The 15,265-nt window shown below is 37.5% G+C and overlaps 1 gene segment (V, D, J or C); it reads left to right on the top strand.

Moving 5' to 3' along the window:
- The first annotated feature begins 10,601 nt into the window (after positions 1–10,601).
- Positions 10,602–11,443, top strand: LOC128099632 (Ig kappa chain V-II region 26-10-like). The segment is given in 2 exon segments: positions 10,602–10,650; positions 10,998–11,443. Coding segments are annotated over 2 exon segments (495 nt in total).
- Positions 11,444–15,265: the final 3,822 nt, after the last annotated feature.

Below are 15,265 nucleotides of genomic sequence, written 5' to 3'. Positions count from 1 at the left end.
AAGTAAATTTATTCTTTAAAAACACTCTGTATAGTTTTTATGTGCAAATGAGGTTTCAATGTGAAAATGATATTTCAACACCTGTGGAGAAATACAAAGATGAGATTTTGTTAGTTGACTAAAGAGGTAACCTAAAGAATGGAAAAAAATATTTTCCAGTTATAGGTATGACAGATGATTAGTGTCTAGAATTGTGTTGACTAGTTTTATGTCTACTTTATACAAGCTAGAGTTTTCTGTGAAAAGGAAACCACAATTGAGAAAATGGCTCCTTAAGACTAGCCTGTAGGCAAGACTGTGTGTTATTGTCTTGAATCATGATGTATGTAGGAGGGACCAGGACACGATGGGTGGTGCCACCCTTGGGCAGGTGGTCTTGGGTGCTATAAGAAAAGAGGCTGAGGGCTGGAGAGATGGCTCAGCCATTAAACGCTAGGCTCCCTACAAAAAAAAAAAAAAAAGAAAAGAAAAGAAAAGAAAATATTTTGAGTAAGCTATGAGGAGCTAGATAGTGAGCAGGTTTCTTGGTGGCCTATGCTTCAACTCCTAACTCCAGGTACTTCCCTGCTTCAGTTTCTGCCATGAATTCCCTCAGGGACTGAATGTAACCTGAGAGATGTAAACTGAAATAAACCATTTTCTCCTCAAGTTGCTTTGGTCATGGTGTTCATTATTACAATAGAAACCCTAACTAAGACAATAATATACAAAGAACTCCTAAAAACAAATACCAAGATGACAAACAAATCAGTTAAAAAGTAGAGCATTGAACTGTACAGAAAATTGTCAGAGGAAATGCAAATGGATATAAGATATTTTAAAAGGATTCACCATCCTTAGTCATCATATGTTGCTAATGTTTTCCTGCCTGGCCCACAGTCAGGACAAATCTCTCTTACCCGCCAGTCCCAAGCCGCTTAAACCCGATCAAATAAACACAGAGACTTATATTGGTTACAAACTATATGGTCGTGGCAGGCTTCTTGTTAACTGTTTTTACAGCTTAAATTAATCCATTTCTATTAATCTATACCTTGCCACGTGGCTTGTGGCTTACCGGTACTTTACATCTTCCTTATGCTGATGGCGGCTGGCAGTGTCTCCCTCACCCAGCTTCCTGTTCTCTCAATTCTCCTCTCTGTTAGTCCCGCCTATACTTCCTGCCTGGCCACTGCCAATCAGTGATTTATTCATTGACCAATCAGCAACACATTTGACATACAGACCATCCCACAGCAATCATACAAATGCAAATTAAAACTTCTTTGATATTTCATCTTACCCCAGTCAGAATGACTACTTAAGAAAAAAAGACATGAAATGCTGGTAAGGAAGTGGGGCATGGAAAGTAATCATACTCTGTTGGTGGGATTTCAATTGGTACTGCCATTATGGAAATCCTTTTGGCAGTTTCTGAAAAACCTAGAATTAGATCTACCACAGGATCCAGCTATGCTACTCCTGGACACATGCCCAAAGGACTCTGTTTCCTATCACAAGGCAAATGCTCATCTGTCTTCAGTATTGCTCAGTTCACAAAAGCTAGGGCATGGAAATACCCTAGATGTCAATCAACTCATATACAGATGACAAAAATGTATTTTTATTTGTCAGGCTCATAATGTACATTATTCTCATTAGTACAGGGAATATTCTTTAAAATATGGTATATGGCAAGCCACAAAATATATAATGAATGTTAAAAATAGAAAATGTTTTACATAATTCTGACTAAAAGTCAGTATTAAATTGAAGCAATTTTCAAATTATGCAAAGATATAGATGTTAAAATGGTCAATTCTTGAAGACCAACTGTCAATAGAACTTTGAAGTGGATATTTAAAATTTTCTTTAACTGTTTCAGAAAAGAAACAGTAGTAACACTAACAGTTGGAAAGACTCCCCATGCTCATGGGTGTGTAGAATTAATGTTGTGAGAATTACCATGCCATCAAAAGCAATTTGTAGATTCAGTCCAATCCCAATATCATTCTTCATAGCTAGGGAAAAAGGAAAAATCTTAAAAGTTACACAGAAGATGAGATAAAAGAATAATACTGTATCCACTTCCATACATGATCTCAGTTATAGTATGGAACAATAATGATAGAAGCAGCATGGTGCTGACAAAAATATACACCTGTACATCAATGAAACAGAATAGAAGATCCAAATTTTAAGTCCACACAAATATACCCACTTTGTTTCTTTTTATGTTTTAAACACATTCATACATACACACACACACACACACACACACACACACACACACACACACACACACACAAGCACACACATCAACTGTAAGGAAGATGAAATACAAATATCAACAAATAGTGGTGAAACATTGGAGGGGTATTTCGACATATAGAAGAATGAAACTAGAATCCTGTCTCACACCTTGCACTCAAATCAACTACACATGCATAATAGACAGCAAAAAGACTGAAAATAACACTAGAGACTCAGAAATTTCCAGAAGTGGAATTTAGCAAATGTTCTACAACATATAGACAAAGGTAAGGATGTTCTAAACAGGGATGCAAGTGAGTATGTCTGTATGGACTTAAAATCTGGATCTTCTGTTCTGAATTTCATTATAGAAATAAGGCCAACAATTGACAAATGGGATGTTTTGAAATTAAAAGTCTTCTATACAGCAAAGGGAACAGTCAATTGACTGAAGAGCTAGTTTATAGAAATGGAAAAATTCTTTGTCAGATGTACATCTGACAGATGATTGATATTTAGAATACCCAAAGAATTCAAAAAATAAACTGTATAGAAACCAACCCAATAAAATGTGCTATAGACATGAAGGAACCACAAGATCTTGTATCCCACAAAAATATAATTTATTAAATTTAAAAAATGTTTTAATGGCAATATCAGGTATAGCTGGAAAATGCTGTCCCCAGAGCCACATTATTATACAAAACTCTAATGGAGGCATGACTACATCATTGTGATTTGTTGGTGAGGGGGGATACAGAAGTCACCAAACAATACAAAGCTTGTCTTTTGTCCTCAAGATCTAGATGACAAAGTCACATTAATGATGATACCATGTACTTTGATTGCATAATATAGAGAAATGAAGTTTGAAATGAGCTGGAAGCTATTATACGGCTGGGTAGCTTTGATAGTTCAGGAAGACGCTCTGAATTTTGCTGGGAGAGAGAAGACACTGATGGTCTCACATTTACAGGAACCCAACAGTCTACTAGGATGAACTGACTAGTGACATGTGCCCCCCTGCACAGCAGTGACACTGCTGTTATTTAACCAAATGCTATCTTACTGGATTTGAGAATCACTCCGGAGCTGTGTACTTTAAAAGTGGTGAAATACACCTTACAATGAGTCCACAGACTCTAGATGAGAATTGGATATTGTTCGGCTAAACTGACCAAGAGCTAAGCATCCCTCTGCTGTGGGATAATGCTTTTCTACACTGGTTTAATAAAATACTTATTGGCCAGTAGTCAGGTATGAAGTATAGGTGGGATAAGCAGACAAGGAGAATTCTGGGAAGAGGAAGGCTGAGCCAGCCTGCCATCCAGGGAACAGCATGTAATGGCACACAGGTAAAGCCACGGAACATGTGGCAACATATAGATTAACAGAAATAGGCAAAAATGTATGTATAAGTGCTAGTAATAAGCTTGAGCTAATGGCCAAGCAGTTATAATGAATATAAGCCTCTGTGTGTTTATTTGCATCCAAGCAGCTGCGGGAATGGTGGGTGAGAGAAATTTGTCCTGACTGTGAGCCAGGTGGGACCAGGAAAACTTCAGCTATAATTGGTACCCAGACATGGGGGTAGTAGTTTCTACCTAAAAACCAAGAAGGCTTTAAAAAAGAATCTAAAAGGGAGCTAAAAACAGCTTCCTAGTGTGTCTCTCAGGCCAGCTGCAGCCTGTGGGCTTGAGCTACTCTATGGTGGTGAGCTACTCTATGCTTGGTTCACAGGATGTGGGCTTGACCTGCAGCATGATGGAATCCCACCCTGGTACACAGAGGCATCTCCAAGCTGAACAGTAAGCTGATGCATGGTGGATTTAGCTTTTGCTAATACAAAAAAAAAAAAAAACAATTAGAAGAGGTTTCTGAGCTACAAGCAGCTGGATGAGGCATGGACCCATTGCCTAGCGGAGTCATCAGACAGCATGGCTCCCAGAGCTGGCAGTGAATTATCTCCATCATGTTGAAAAGCTTTCTAATCTTGTTCAAGATATTGTACTTATACCATTCACTTAACAATGTAATGCAAAAAAATAAAAATAAAAAAATAAAAGATGAATAAAATAAAAAAAGAAAAAAAAAAGAAAAGCTGAGTGGGCAGAGTCAGCAGCCAAGGCTTCTGCTTCAGTAATAGCCATTGCAGTTTAAAGCAATGGATTCACAATAAGGCAGATTCAGATGGAATTAGACTTTAAATGATTTACAGGGTGTGTAAAAATGTATGTAGGCTTGGAAGAGAGAAGAAAATGAATATAGGCAGTTATATAAAGAAATATTTTTAAAAAGTAAAGTCTTTAAAGAGACAGTAAAGGTGGTATAAAAATAAGCCACATAAATATGGATATTACACAGAGAATCTGGATTGTGTTGTCTTTGATATTTTTAACTGCGGAAAGTTATTTGATTGTAAAAACTGCTGAGTTAAATCAATATGTATATTTTAAAGGTATCTCAATTTCAAAATGTATGTCTAAGGATATATTGCTTTTGAAAAGAGGTTCTGCTTTTGTTTCCACAGAAGATGAGAACCTTTGAATTGCTTCCAGGCTAATATGGATGGATCAACCAAGACCCCTGAAAGGTCTCTAATGACAGCCATGGCCCAACATCGAAAACAGCTTCAAAGCAACTAGCTGAAACAACACAGCCTCACAGACTACTCCAGTTAGGACTTGACCGTAATTCTTAATTTTTTCAGGATCCCCTTAAGATTATCAATGCCCCTATCAGCAGGAAGTAGTATGAAAAGCTTTGCCCAAATTTCCAAAATACTGTTTATAAATGTTTATTTTTATTCAAATCAGGTTGATTATAAATATAATCTCTTTCTAAAGAAATATGTAGGATAAGATATAGATTTGATAGGATGAAAGGGCAGATTATTGAATCAACTTTTAAAGAGCCACTTGTTTCAATTTGCTATAGATTTTAGTTTATTGATACAAATTTAAAGTTAATTTTGTTATACTGTACGTATATTTCTACTCTTGTTTAAGGTATTATGCTTCTGCAGCTCATTTAAATTGTAATAAATAATTAGAAATACAGATTAATAATTAGTCTTCTATGATAGTGAAACTTATAGTCATGTTAAGTTTTCTAGGCTTACATAGATATAATTCAATTAGACAGGTAATCTTCAAACACTTCAAAAACCTATGTAATATGGCATTTGAAATGTCTTAAGGACTTTGACTTTTGGGACATTGAGACATGTCTGCTCCCAGCAAGACCAATTTACTTCAGAGCAGATAATGGGTATTGAAGAAACTCATTATGGAGTTTGCTTTCTTTGTGGGAAAAGTTTGGCACTGGGCAAAAAAAAGTGCCCTTGTGTAGACTGTTTGATAATATGTTGTATAAACTGGACATGCAGGACCCATAGGAAGATGACCACTGAACTTTACAAGGCAGGTGGTCCTTAGGGGTCCTGCTTCTCAGAAGAAAGTGTCAGACAGCCTATAGGACACAAGAAGAAGCATCTGAGAAATTCTAGGCCTGTGGGCAGAAGATGGATGCCCCAATGTTGCAGAGGAGCTTTGAGTAACTGTCCAGGCAGGCAGCTGTCTCTGTCATTTCTAGATTTTTGGAAGTTGCTTACAATATACTTCCTGTTTACTTAGGTAATATTATATCCTTCTGAGGTCTTTGGTGTAGTTGAAGACTAGAAAGTTATAATTATAATTTTCTTTAGTTATAATAAAAGATAAGTTAGATATGAAACTTTAGACTCACAAATATAGGATAGATAGAATATTTTCTTTAATTTTACAAAAGACAAATAGAGTAGATATTGTAACTGTAATTCTTGTTTGTTATATGTAATTTTACTATGTTAAGGTTAAAACCTTCCTTTTTAATTAAACAGAAAAGGTGAAATGCTGTGGGATAATGCTTTTGTACACTGGTTTAATAAAATGTTGATTGGTCAGTAGCCAGGCAGATAGTATAGGCAGGATAAGCAGACAAGCAGAATTCTGGGAATAAAAAGGCTGAGTCAGGAGACGCCAGCCCACCGTCCAGGGAGCAGCATTGATAGCACACAGGTAAAGCCACAGAACATGTGGCAACATATCGATTAACAAAAATGGGCTGAGTGTAAGTGTAAGAGCAAGTCAGTAGTTAGCCTGAGCTAATGGTTGAGCAGTTTTAATTAATATAAGCCTCTGTGTGTTTACTTGGGTCTGAGTGACTGCAGACTGGGTGGGACATAGGAGAACTTTCAGCTACAGAATTTGGATGAATAAGGGATAACAAAAAAGTGCATGTATTTCCTTCACCTTCTGGAGGGGAGGTATGATTCTGACTGTTGGGTCCTTGGTGGTGTGGTGTGTAGGAACATGAAAGGTACATGACAGAAGGCTGCCATTCATACAATAGTTGGGCTAGGGATTTGGTGGAGTTAGAATTGAGCTAGCAACCCACATAGAAACTGAGATATATTCCTTAGAATGAATCATAGAGTTGATTTCTGCATTTCAAATTTAAAGCTCAGTGAGGAGCATGGTTCAAGGATGATTCTAAATATTTAATGACTTGATGGTTAATAGAATTCCAATCCAAATGTACCTTAGAACACTTAACACATTCTGAATCATTCTAGGAGAGCACACATGAACACTTGAGGTTCATTTTGTCCCTACCACAAACAAGGGGATGACTTGAGAGAAAATAGTCACTCAAGAGAGGCCTTGTATTTAAGATAAGAGGATCAGAAAGAATATTTAAGCCTGGGAGGATTGGTGCATTATTGCTCAAGGTTCATGTCTCAGATAAATGTAAAGAATCAGTGCATCCAGCCTTGGTGCAGTGGGAAGGAGCTTGGAACTGCCTAGGCTCAATGTGCTGGGCTCTGCTGACTCCACATGGGAGACCTCGATTTGGGGAATGTGGGGACGTGGTGTGGTTTGGGAAAGAGGGATGGGAGTGGGAGGAGGGAGGAGGGGGGAATCTGTGGATAGTATGTGGAGTGAGTAGAAAATTTCTTAATAAAGAAAAATGAAAAAAAAAAGAATCAGTGCATCAATGTGGGTGGAAGGGGTAAATCCTAAGAAGATTGAAAGTTTCCCTCAGCATTTGGAGCCCATCTACTTCATCACATTTCTTAGAGTTTATCTCAGCAAATGTTCCAAGGAAAACCATGCCTGCTATTAAGAGTTTAGCTTAAATGCATTATTTAATAAAAGGATCAATTTATAGGAGATTATAATATAATTATATCATTTCCCACTTCCCTTTCCCCCTTCCAAACCCTCCCACATACTTCTTGCTTTCTTTCAAGTTCATGGTCACTTTGTAAATTGTTGTAGCATATATATGTATATGTGTGTGTGTGTAAATATATGTATAGATATATACAAGTATATGTGTATATGTAGGTATAATATATACACATGCACATGTGGATGCATAGACATGTATATATAAATATAAGGATATGTATACATATGTAAGTATTATATTTATGTAATCCTAAATACATAAGTACAATCTGATCAGACTTTATGATGTTGCTTCTGTTTATCCAGTTTCAGGGCTGACCATTTACTATTGCATAACCAATTGGCATGCTTTTCTTGAAGAAGATTATTTCTCCTGTTCTCAGCATTTCTTAGGTGTCTAGGTCAGAAGCTACACCTAATACATCTCACCAACGTGGCTGCCTAAACATAACCTGAAAAAGGAAAATGACAAACGTCACTCTAACATGGACTGGCTCATAAGACCTCAGTTCCTAGACAAAGAACTGTAACGAGAAATTTGAGGAAACTATATACATTGCCAAAGCTCAATTAGAAGCTTTTTCTAGTAGTGTCCTTCTTCCTTGGACAAGCCAAAATCCCTTTAGACACTTAGGTTTATCTAATTCAATTGTGAGCACGATGGTACACAAACTGATGTCACCCACAGAAACCTCCACTTTGGAACATTATGTCATCTACTCTTCAATTCCCACAGCTCTTTGAAAATGAAAATATTATTTTATTTACATTTTCTCAAGCACTGTGTTAAAAGCACATTAATCATGATCCACTATATCCCAATTTTACCTGGACATATGTCTATTTTTAATAAAATTATACTATACATACACAAGCTTTTGCTTATATTATATTGCAAAATATTAGGCACTAGAAACTTTGGTAAGTCCATATGACATTTTGTCCCATAGTGTGAAAAGAAATGGGAGGGGAAAACTGAGTAAATTATGTTGATACCATGATCAAATGACTGCTTGTCATCAATGTGATTTCTATATCCCAGTAATAAATCATAAATGCAGGTACTTTAAGATAGTTTTTTAAATAAACAGGAAAATTATGTTAAATTTAATTTCATTTTATGTATTTAGTATTTTGTCTACCAGTAAGTGCTGACATATATGGAGGCCAGAAGAAGGTGTTGGACACTTTATAACTGGAGTTACAGATATTTGAGGGCACCACATCTGTCGTGGAAATTTAACCAGGTACCCTGGAAGAGCAGCCAGTGTTCTTAACTGCTGAACCCTCTCTTTAGCCCACTAAGATAGTTTTTTAAGATTATTTTTTTCATTGAATATCCATAGCATTTTAACTTTGGCATTTGGTAATGATACTGGAGTGTTAGCCAATAGGGAAGTTGTTTTCAGAGGTTCACAGAAATTAGATAATGTACTTGAAATAGAAGTCAACTGAATAAATGTTGAAAGTTAAAGAACAGTTAAGTCAATATAACTGCACTGGCAAGGCAAAAGGAGACAGAAGTCTATCATTGTCTATATTGGTACATGCATGTTAGTGTTGAAAAGAGAAAGAACTAAGGAAAGGGTTAAGAACTGTGTGTAGGTATGAAGTGTCAGTTAAAGGCCTGACTGTCCATTTTCTTAATTCTAGACTCTAGGAAAACCATTGCTGTCATCATATGTAGATGTATTTGTCTATGATGAGATGAGTGCTCATAATTGCTCAGGAACTTCATGGGCATCCTCACATTCCAAAATCAGGCAATTTCTCTCTCTTAGAGTTGGCATTTTTCCATCATGAGTTGATCTTCCTGAAAGGTTAATTGTTTCTAAAGTCCAAGATGACCAGGGTGTTAAAGTGGCAATGAAGACTTAAGAAGCATTGGCAGAATCAGGAACAAACTGTGTAAAGGATAACAATTATCCTAGTTTGAAAGTAATTGGCCCCCATAGTCTCATATAGAGTGGGAATATTAGGAGGTGTGGCTTTTTTGGAGGGCATATGGCATTGTTGGAGGAAGTGTGTCATTGTGGGTTTGGGTTTGGAGGTATCATACTCAGGATACCACACAGTGTGTCTGTCAGTTGACTTCCTGTTGCCTGCAAGATTTAGCATTCTCAGCTCCCCCACCACATCAACCTGCCTACTGCCATGCTCCCCTTCTTGATCATAATGGACTGAACCATCGAAACTGTAGGCAAGCCACCTCTATTAAATGTTTTTTTTTTATAAGAGTTGCCATGGTCATGGTGTCTCTTCTAACAAAGACAACAATAAAATATCCTAGTAGTTTCATCAGTCCTAAAGTGGAAAAAATAGGTTAAGCAAATTGAAGACCAATCAGCCTTGTGCTACCGGATTTAACATATAATCTTCTACTGATTGACATGCTTATATGCAAAATTGAGCAGAACTCTGAAGCAAAAGTAAAGAGATCTACATAAAACAAAAGTACAGATAAGAGGCTTTGTCTTGTTAACAGTAACACATTTTGGGCACCTGAAAGTATAAGTGAAAATTCAACGTGTTTAACAAAAGCCACCTCTATATCCCTGTCATAACAGCATGACAAAATATAAATTAAATTTACAAAATGAGATAAACTGTATTTTCAGATAGGTGGTTAACTGTTAGAAAATAATATTTTGAAAGAATACACACTCAAAAAATCCTTTCAGGAAAAGTTCTGTGAGAGCCAGACATGGAAGGGGCCAACTAGAAGTACAGTCTGAAAGACAGGGTACAATGAATACCTCCTGGTCCTTGATCATGGACTGGACCTTCAAGCCCCCTACACACTAACAACATGAATTTCTGTTATTCATGCCTCTGGGTCTTTATGTTGGACTGTGCAGACCAGTGTACCATCTTCACCCCCCTTCATCAGAAAAGCACCAGGTGACCCCTCTTGGGCACAGAAACAGCTTGGCTCCTTTTTGTCCTTTTGTTCTGACTCTGATAAAGAAGGAGGGCCCAGCATGAAAATCCTCAGAACTCTTTCCTCTGCCTATACTGCAGCACTAACCCAGGCCTTTGCATATTGCTCCCTAGGGAGGACCCACCCTTCTTATTCTGAGATAAAAGTAGTCCTCTTGCAGTGACTGATCAGTCTCCTCTGACTGCCTCCTCAAAATGAAGTTTCCTGTTATGGTATTGGTGCTGCTGGTGTTCAGGATTCCTGGTAAGAACAGTGAGAAAGGAGGATGGATAGTGGGGATGAGCCCTGAGTCTCACTGCTGATCACATGGGTTCTGTCCATGTAGGGAAGATGGATCTTATTCTCCAGGATGGAGTCTGTGAGATTTACAACTGTGAGAGGGAAGACCCAGATGGGAAGGAACCTGTATTACAATGCAGGTTATGACACAGATGGACTGGGATGATCTAAATAACAGCTAGAAGCCCCTTAGGGCTGTTAGTTCACTTGTTCTGTTAAAAAGCAAATTTTAGTGTATAAAGCATCTTATGTAATATAAACATCTAAACTAAGTTTGTCCATGACTTTTTTCTTCTCTGTCTTTATTTCAGCTTCCAGAGGGGATGTTGTGCTGACTCAAACTCCATTCTCCCTGCCTGTCAGCCTTGGAGATAAAGCCTCTATCTCTTGCAGGTCTAGTCAGAGCCTTGTACATAGTAATGGATACACCTATTTGTACTGGTACCTACAGAAGCCAGGCCAGTCTCCACAGCTCCTGATATACCTGGCTTCCAACAGATATTCTGGAGTCCCAGACAGGTTCAGTGGCAGTGGGTCAGGCACCGACTTCACACTCAAAATCAGCAGAGTGGAGCCTGAGGATTTGGGAGTATATTACTGCTTCCAAGGTATACATGTTCCTCCCACAGTGATTCAGACCCTATCAAAAACATCTTTGCTTGGAGTGGACCAGCTGCCAAACCTGTTATATCTCTGTGAGAGAGAAATGCTGAGGAACTCTTCATTATTTGTTGCAACTGAGGGCCTTGGAGCATGAGTACCATGGCTACACCTCACTGGTCATGCATTTCAGGCCCCATCAGCTGCAATAACAATGATACTGCATTTGTCTCATGAAAATGGTGAACATATCCCCTCTCTTCAACCAGTAATAGTGGTGTTAAAGCTGAATGAAAACCTATTTTGATTCTGCAGGACTCCTCTGCCTTTCTGACTGAAAATTATCCATTGAAGCAATCAGGAACTGATACATATTCCTCTATTAAACTGTCTCCTTTACTATATTTCTTATTCAATGTTCTATTGCTGTGAAGAGACACCATGACTATGGCAACTCTTATTTAAAAAAAAGCATTCAAACAGTGTTTGTTCAGAATTTCAGAGGCTTAGTCCTTTGTTAGGGAGGGAAGAGTGGTGGCATACAGGCAGACATGGTGCTGGATAAGTAGCTGAGAATTCTACATACAGATCTGTAGGCAGCAAGAAGCACAATCCACTTGGCCTGATTTGGGCTTTTCGAAGCTCAAAGCCCACTTTCAGTCATAGTTCTCCCCACAAGGCTACATTTCCTAATCCTTTCAAATAGTGCCACTGCCTGATGGCTAAGCATTCAAATCTATGATCATATGGGGGCCATTCTCATTCAAACCTCCACATGATATAATCATTTTATTTGCCACATTTAATGGTTTTCATTTAAATTCCATTTTAATAATGTAAATATTGCATACCCTACTGTAGATGTAACAGTCTTGTTAAAAAAGAAACACAGAGCCAAATACAGAGTTAAAAGCCCAAGAGGTCAGAGCAGTAGCTAAGAGCTGAGACTAAAACTACCTTCTTACCACCCACTGCCACTGCTGTCCTTCCCTTGAGAAAGAGACCTATTTCCTGTGTGTCTGTCTTTTTATTGACTTTCTATTCTACCTTCTCATTGGTTGTAAATCCAATCACATAACCTCCTCGTCACTGCCTGTCTATACAGTCCTCCAGGTCCTCTATGGTTGGTATTGATATTAAAGGCATGTGTCTCCATGCTGTCTGTATCCTTGAACACACAGAGATCTGCCTGTCATGTGATTGGGATTAAAGGTGTGTGCCACCACCACCCGGCTTCTGCTATGGCTTGCAATTAGCTCTGACCCCCAGGTAACTTTATTTATTAACATGTAAATAAAATCACATTTCAGCACAAATAAAATATCACCATAGTCCACATTAGCTTTTAGCAAGTCCAGAGCTCATAGTCATCTAGAGCAGTGTAGTCAGGAACTGAAGCTCGGAGTTGTCTGCCAGCCAAGTAGAAACCTGGTGAGACAAATTTAAAGTAGGAAGAGAAGTTAAAATTGATGAACTAATTTGGAACTTTTAGGCCCATATTCTTAGTAATTGGAAAGGGCTGGAGTCCCAAGACCAGGAGAGTGAAAAATACCATCGTTAGGGATAGACAAGTGGGGAAAATTTGAGCTGTACTTATTTGGAATCCTTCTGACCTCTGTGAAGTGGATGCAAGTTTTATAACTCTTTTAATCCTCTGAGGCCTGTATGAATTAGTTTACACAATGACATAAACGTTAGATACATTAGTATTACAAATCTATACTGAAATCCACATCATAGATAAGGCAGGTGAAGTGAACTCATACCTTTGAGTGCTAGCAAGAACTACAGATTTGGGTTAAAAACCTGTGCATTTTCCTTTTGTCTAGAGAGCCAGGTATAAATTGTCCAGAGATGTTTTGTTTTGGCCTGATGAGAAGTACTTTTAAGTTTATATTTAGATGACAACCAAAATAAATCTAAAATATTGAGCTTGTGGCTGAACAGTAAATAGTTATTGCTCTACCTGCTTATCAGAATTTTATTAAGTGTTAGGATCTGGACTTTTATATCATAGAGGTGGAGAGCAATCCAAAAAATTTCTCATAATCTAAATCATTTATTTATAACTTCACAACTGGCATCTATATGTGAAATCATTTTATGAGATCCTCAAAGCTTATAAGTTTTCATATCCTCAGATATATATATATATATATATATATATATATATATATATATATATAATCTTAAAACATTCTTAGACCCTCAAAACTTGCATAGACTTTCATATCTTCAGACCTTTTCTCAGACCCATATTTAAACCTTTGTGACTTATTCGAACTTTTTCTTAAAAATGAGTTAACCAGCTGGCTATAGATTATTCCCAAATTTATGGGACACCATGAAAGCAGTGCTAAGAGGAAAATTCATAGCTCTAAATGCCCACATAAAGAAGTTGGAGAAATCTCACACTAGTGACTTAACAGCACAACTGAAAGCTCTAGAATAAGAAGAAGCAAACTCACCCAGGAGAAACAGACACCAGGAAATAATCAAATTGAGGGCTGAAATCAATGAAATAGAAACAAAGAGAACAATACAAAGAATCAATGAAACAAAGAGTTGATTCTTTGAGAAAATCAACAAGATAGATAGATAAGCCCTTATCCAAATTAACCAAAAAGCAGAGAGAGAACATCCAAATTAACAAAATCAGAAATGAAGAGGGGGACATAACAATAGACAATGAGGAAATCCAGAGAATCATCAGGTCATACTTCAAAAACCTGTGCTCCACAAAATAGGAAAATCTGAAAGAAATGGACGACTTTCATACCAAAGTTATATCAAGACCAGATAAACTATTTAAATAGACAAATAACCCCTAAGGAAATAGAATCAGTCATTAAAAGTCTCCCAAACAAAAAAAAAAAGCCCAGGACCAGATTGTTTCAGCACAGAATTCTACCAGATTTTCAAAGAAGAGCTAATACCAATACTCTTCAAATTGTTCCACACCATAGAAACAGAAGGAACATTACCAAATTCTTTTTTTTTTATTGGAGGTGAGGCCCGAACCCAGGGCCTTGTGCTTTCGAGGCAAGAGTTCTACCACTGAGCTAAATCCCCAACCCCACCAAATTCTTTTTATGAGGCTCCAGTTACCCTGATACCCAAACCACATAAAGATGCAACAAAGAAAGAGAACTACAGACCAATCTCCCTCATGAACATTGATGCAAAAATACTCAATAAAATGCTGGCTATCCGAATCCAGGAACACATCAAAACAGTTTTCTACCATGACCAAGTAGCTTCATCCCAGTGATGCAAGGATGGTTCAACATATGAAAATCTGCCATTGTAATATACCATATAAACAAACTTAAAGAAAAAAAAAACACATGATCATCTCATTAGATGCTGAAAAATCCTTTGACAAAATCCAGCACCCCTTCATGATAAAGGTCTTGGAGAGATCAGGAATACAAGGAACATACCTAAACATAATAGAGGCAATTTACAGCAAGCCAACAGCCAACATCAAATTAAATGGAGAGAAACTCAAAGCAATTCCATTAAAATCAGGAACAAGACAAGGCTGTCCACTCTCCCCATACTTATTTAATATAGTACTTGAAGTTCTAGCTATAGCAATAAGACAACAAATGGAGATCAAGGAGATACAAATTGGAAAGGAAGAAGTCAAACTTTCATTATTTGCTAACGATATGATAGTATACATAAGTGACCCCAAAAATTCTACCAGGGAACTCCTACAGCTGATAAACTGCTTCAGTAAAGTGGCATGATACAAGATTAATTCAAAAAAATCAGTAGCCCTTCTGTATACAAATGAAAAAGGGGCTGAGAAAGAAATCAGAGAAACATCACCCTTTACAATAGCCACAAATAATATAAAATACCTTGGGGTAACTCTAAGCAAGTGAAAGACCTATAGGATCTGATTTTCTAATGGTGCCAAGCTGACAAAGTTATAGCTAGCCTAGCCATCAGTCCTATCAGAGATTCTAGA

This window comes from Peromyscus californicus, unplaced genomic scaffold, assembly GCF_007827085.1.
Source record: "Peromyscus californicus insignis strain IS unplaced genomic scaffold, ASM782708v3 Scaffold_6__1_contigs__length_162567912, whole genome shotgun sequence".
NCBI lineage: Eukaryota > Metazoa > Chordata > Mammalia > Rodentia > Cricetidae > Peromyscus > Peromyscus californicus.
This window is presented reverse-complemented; position numbering and strand designations above follow the sequence as displayed.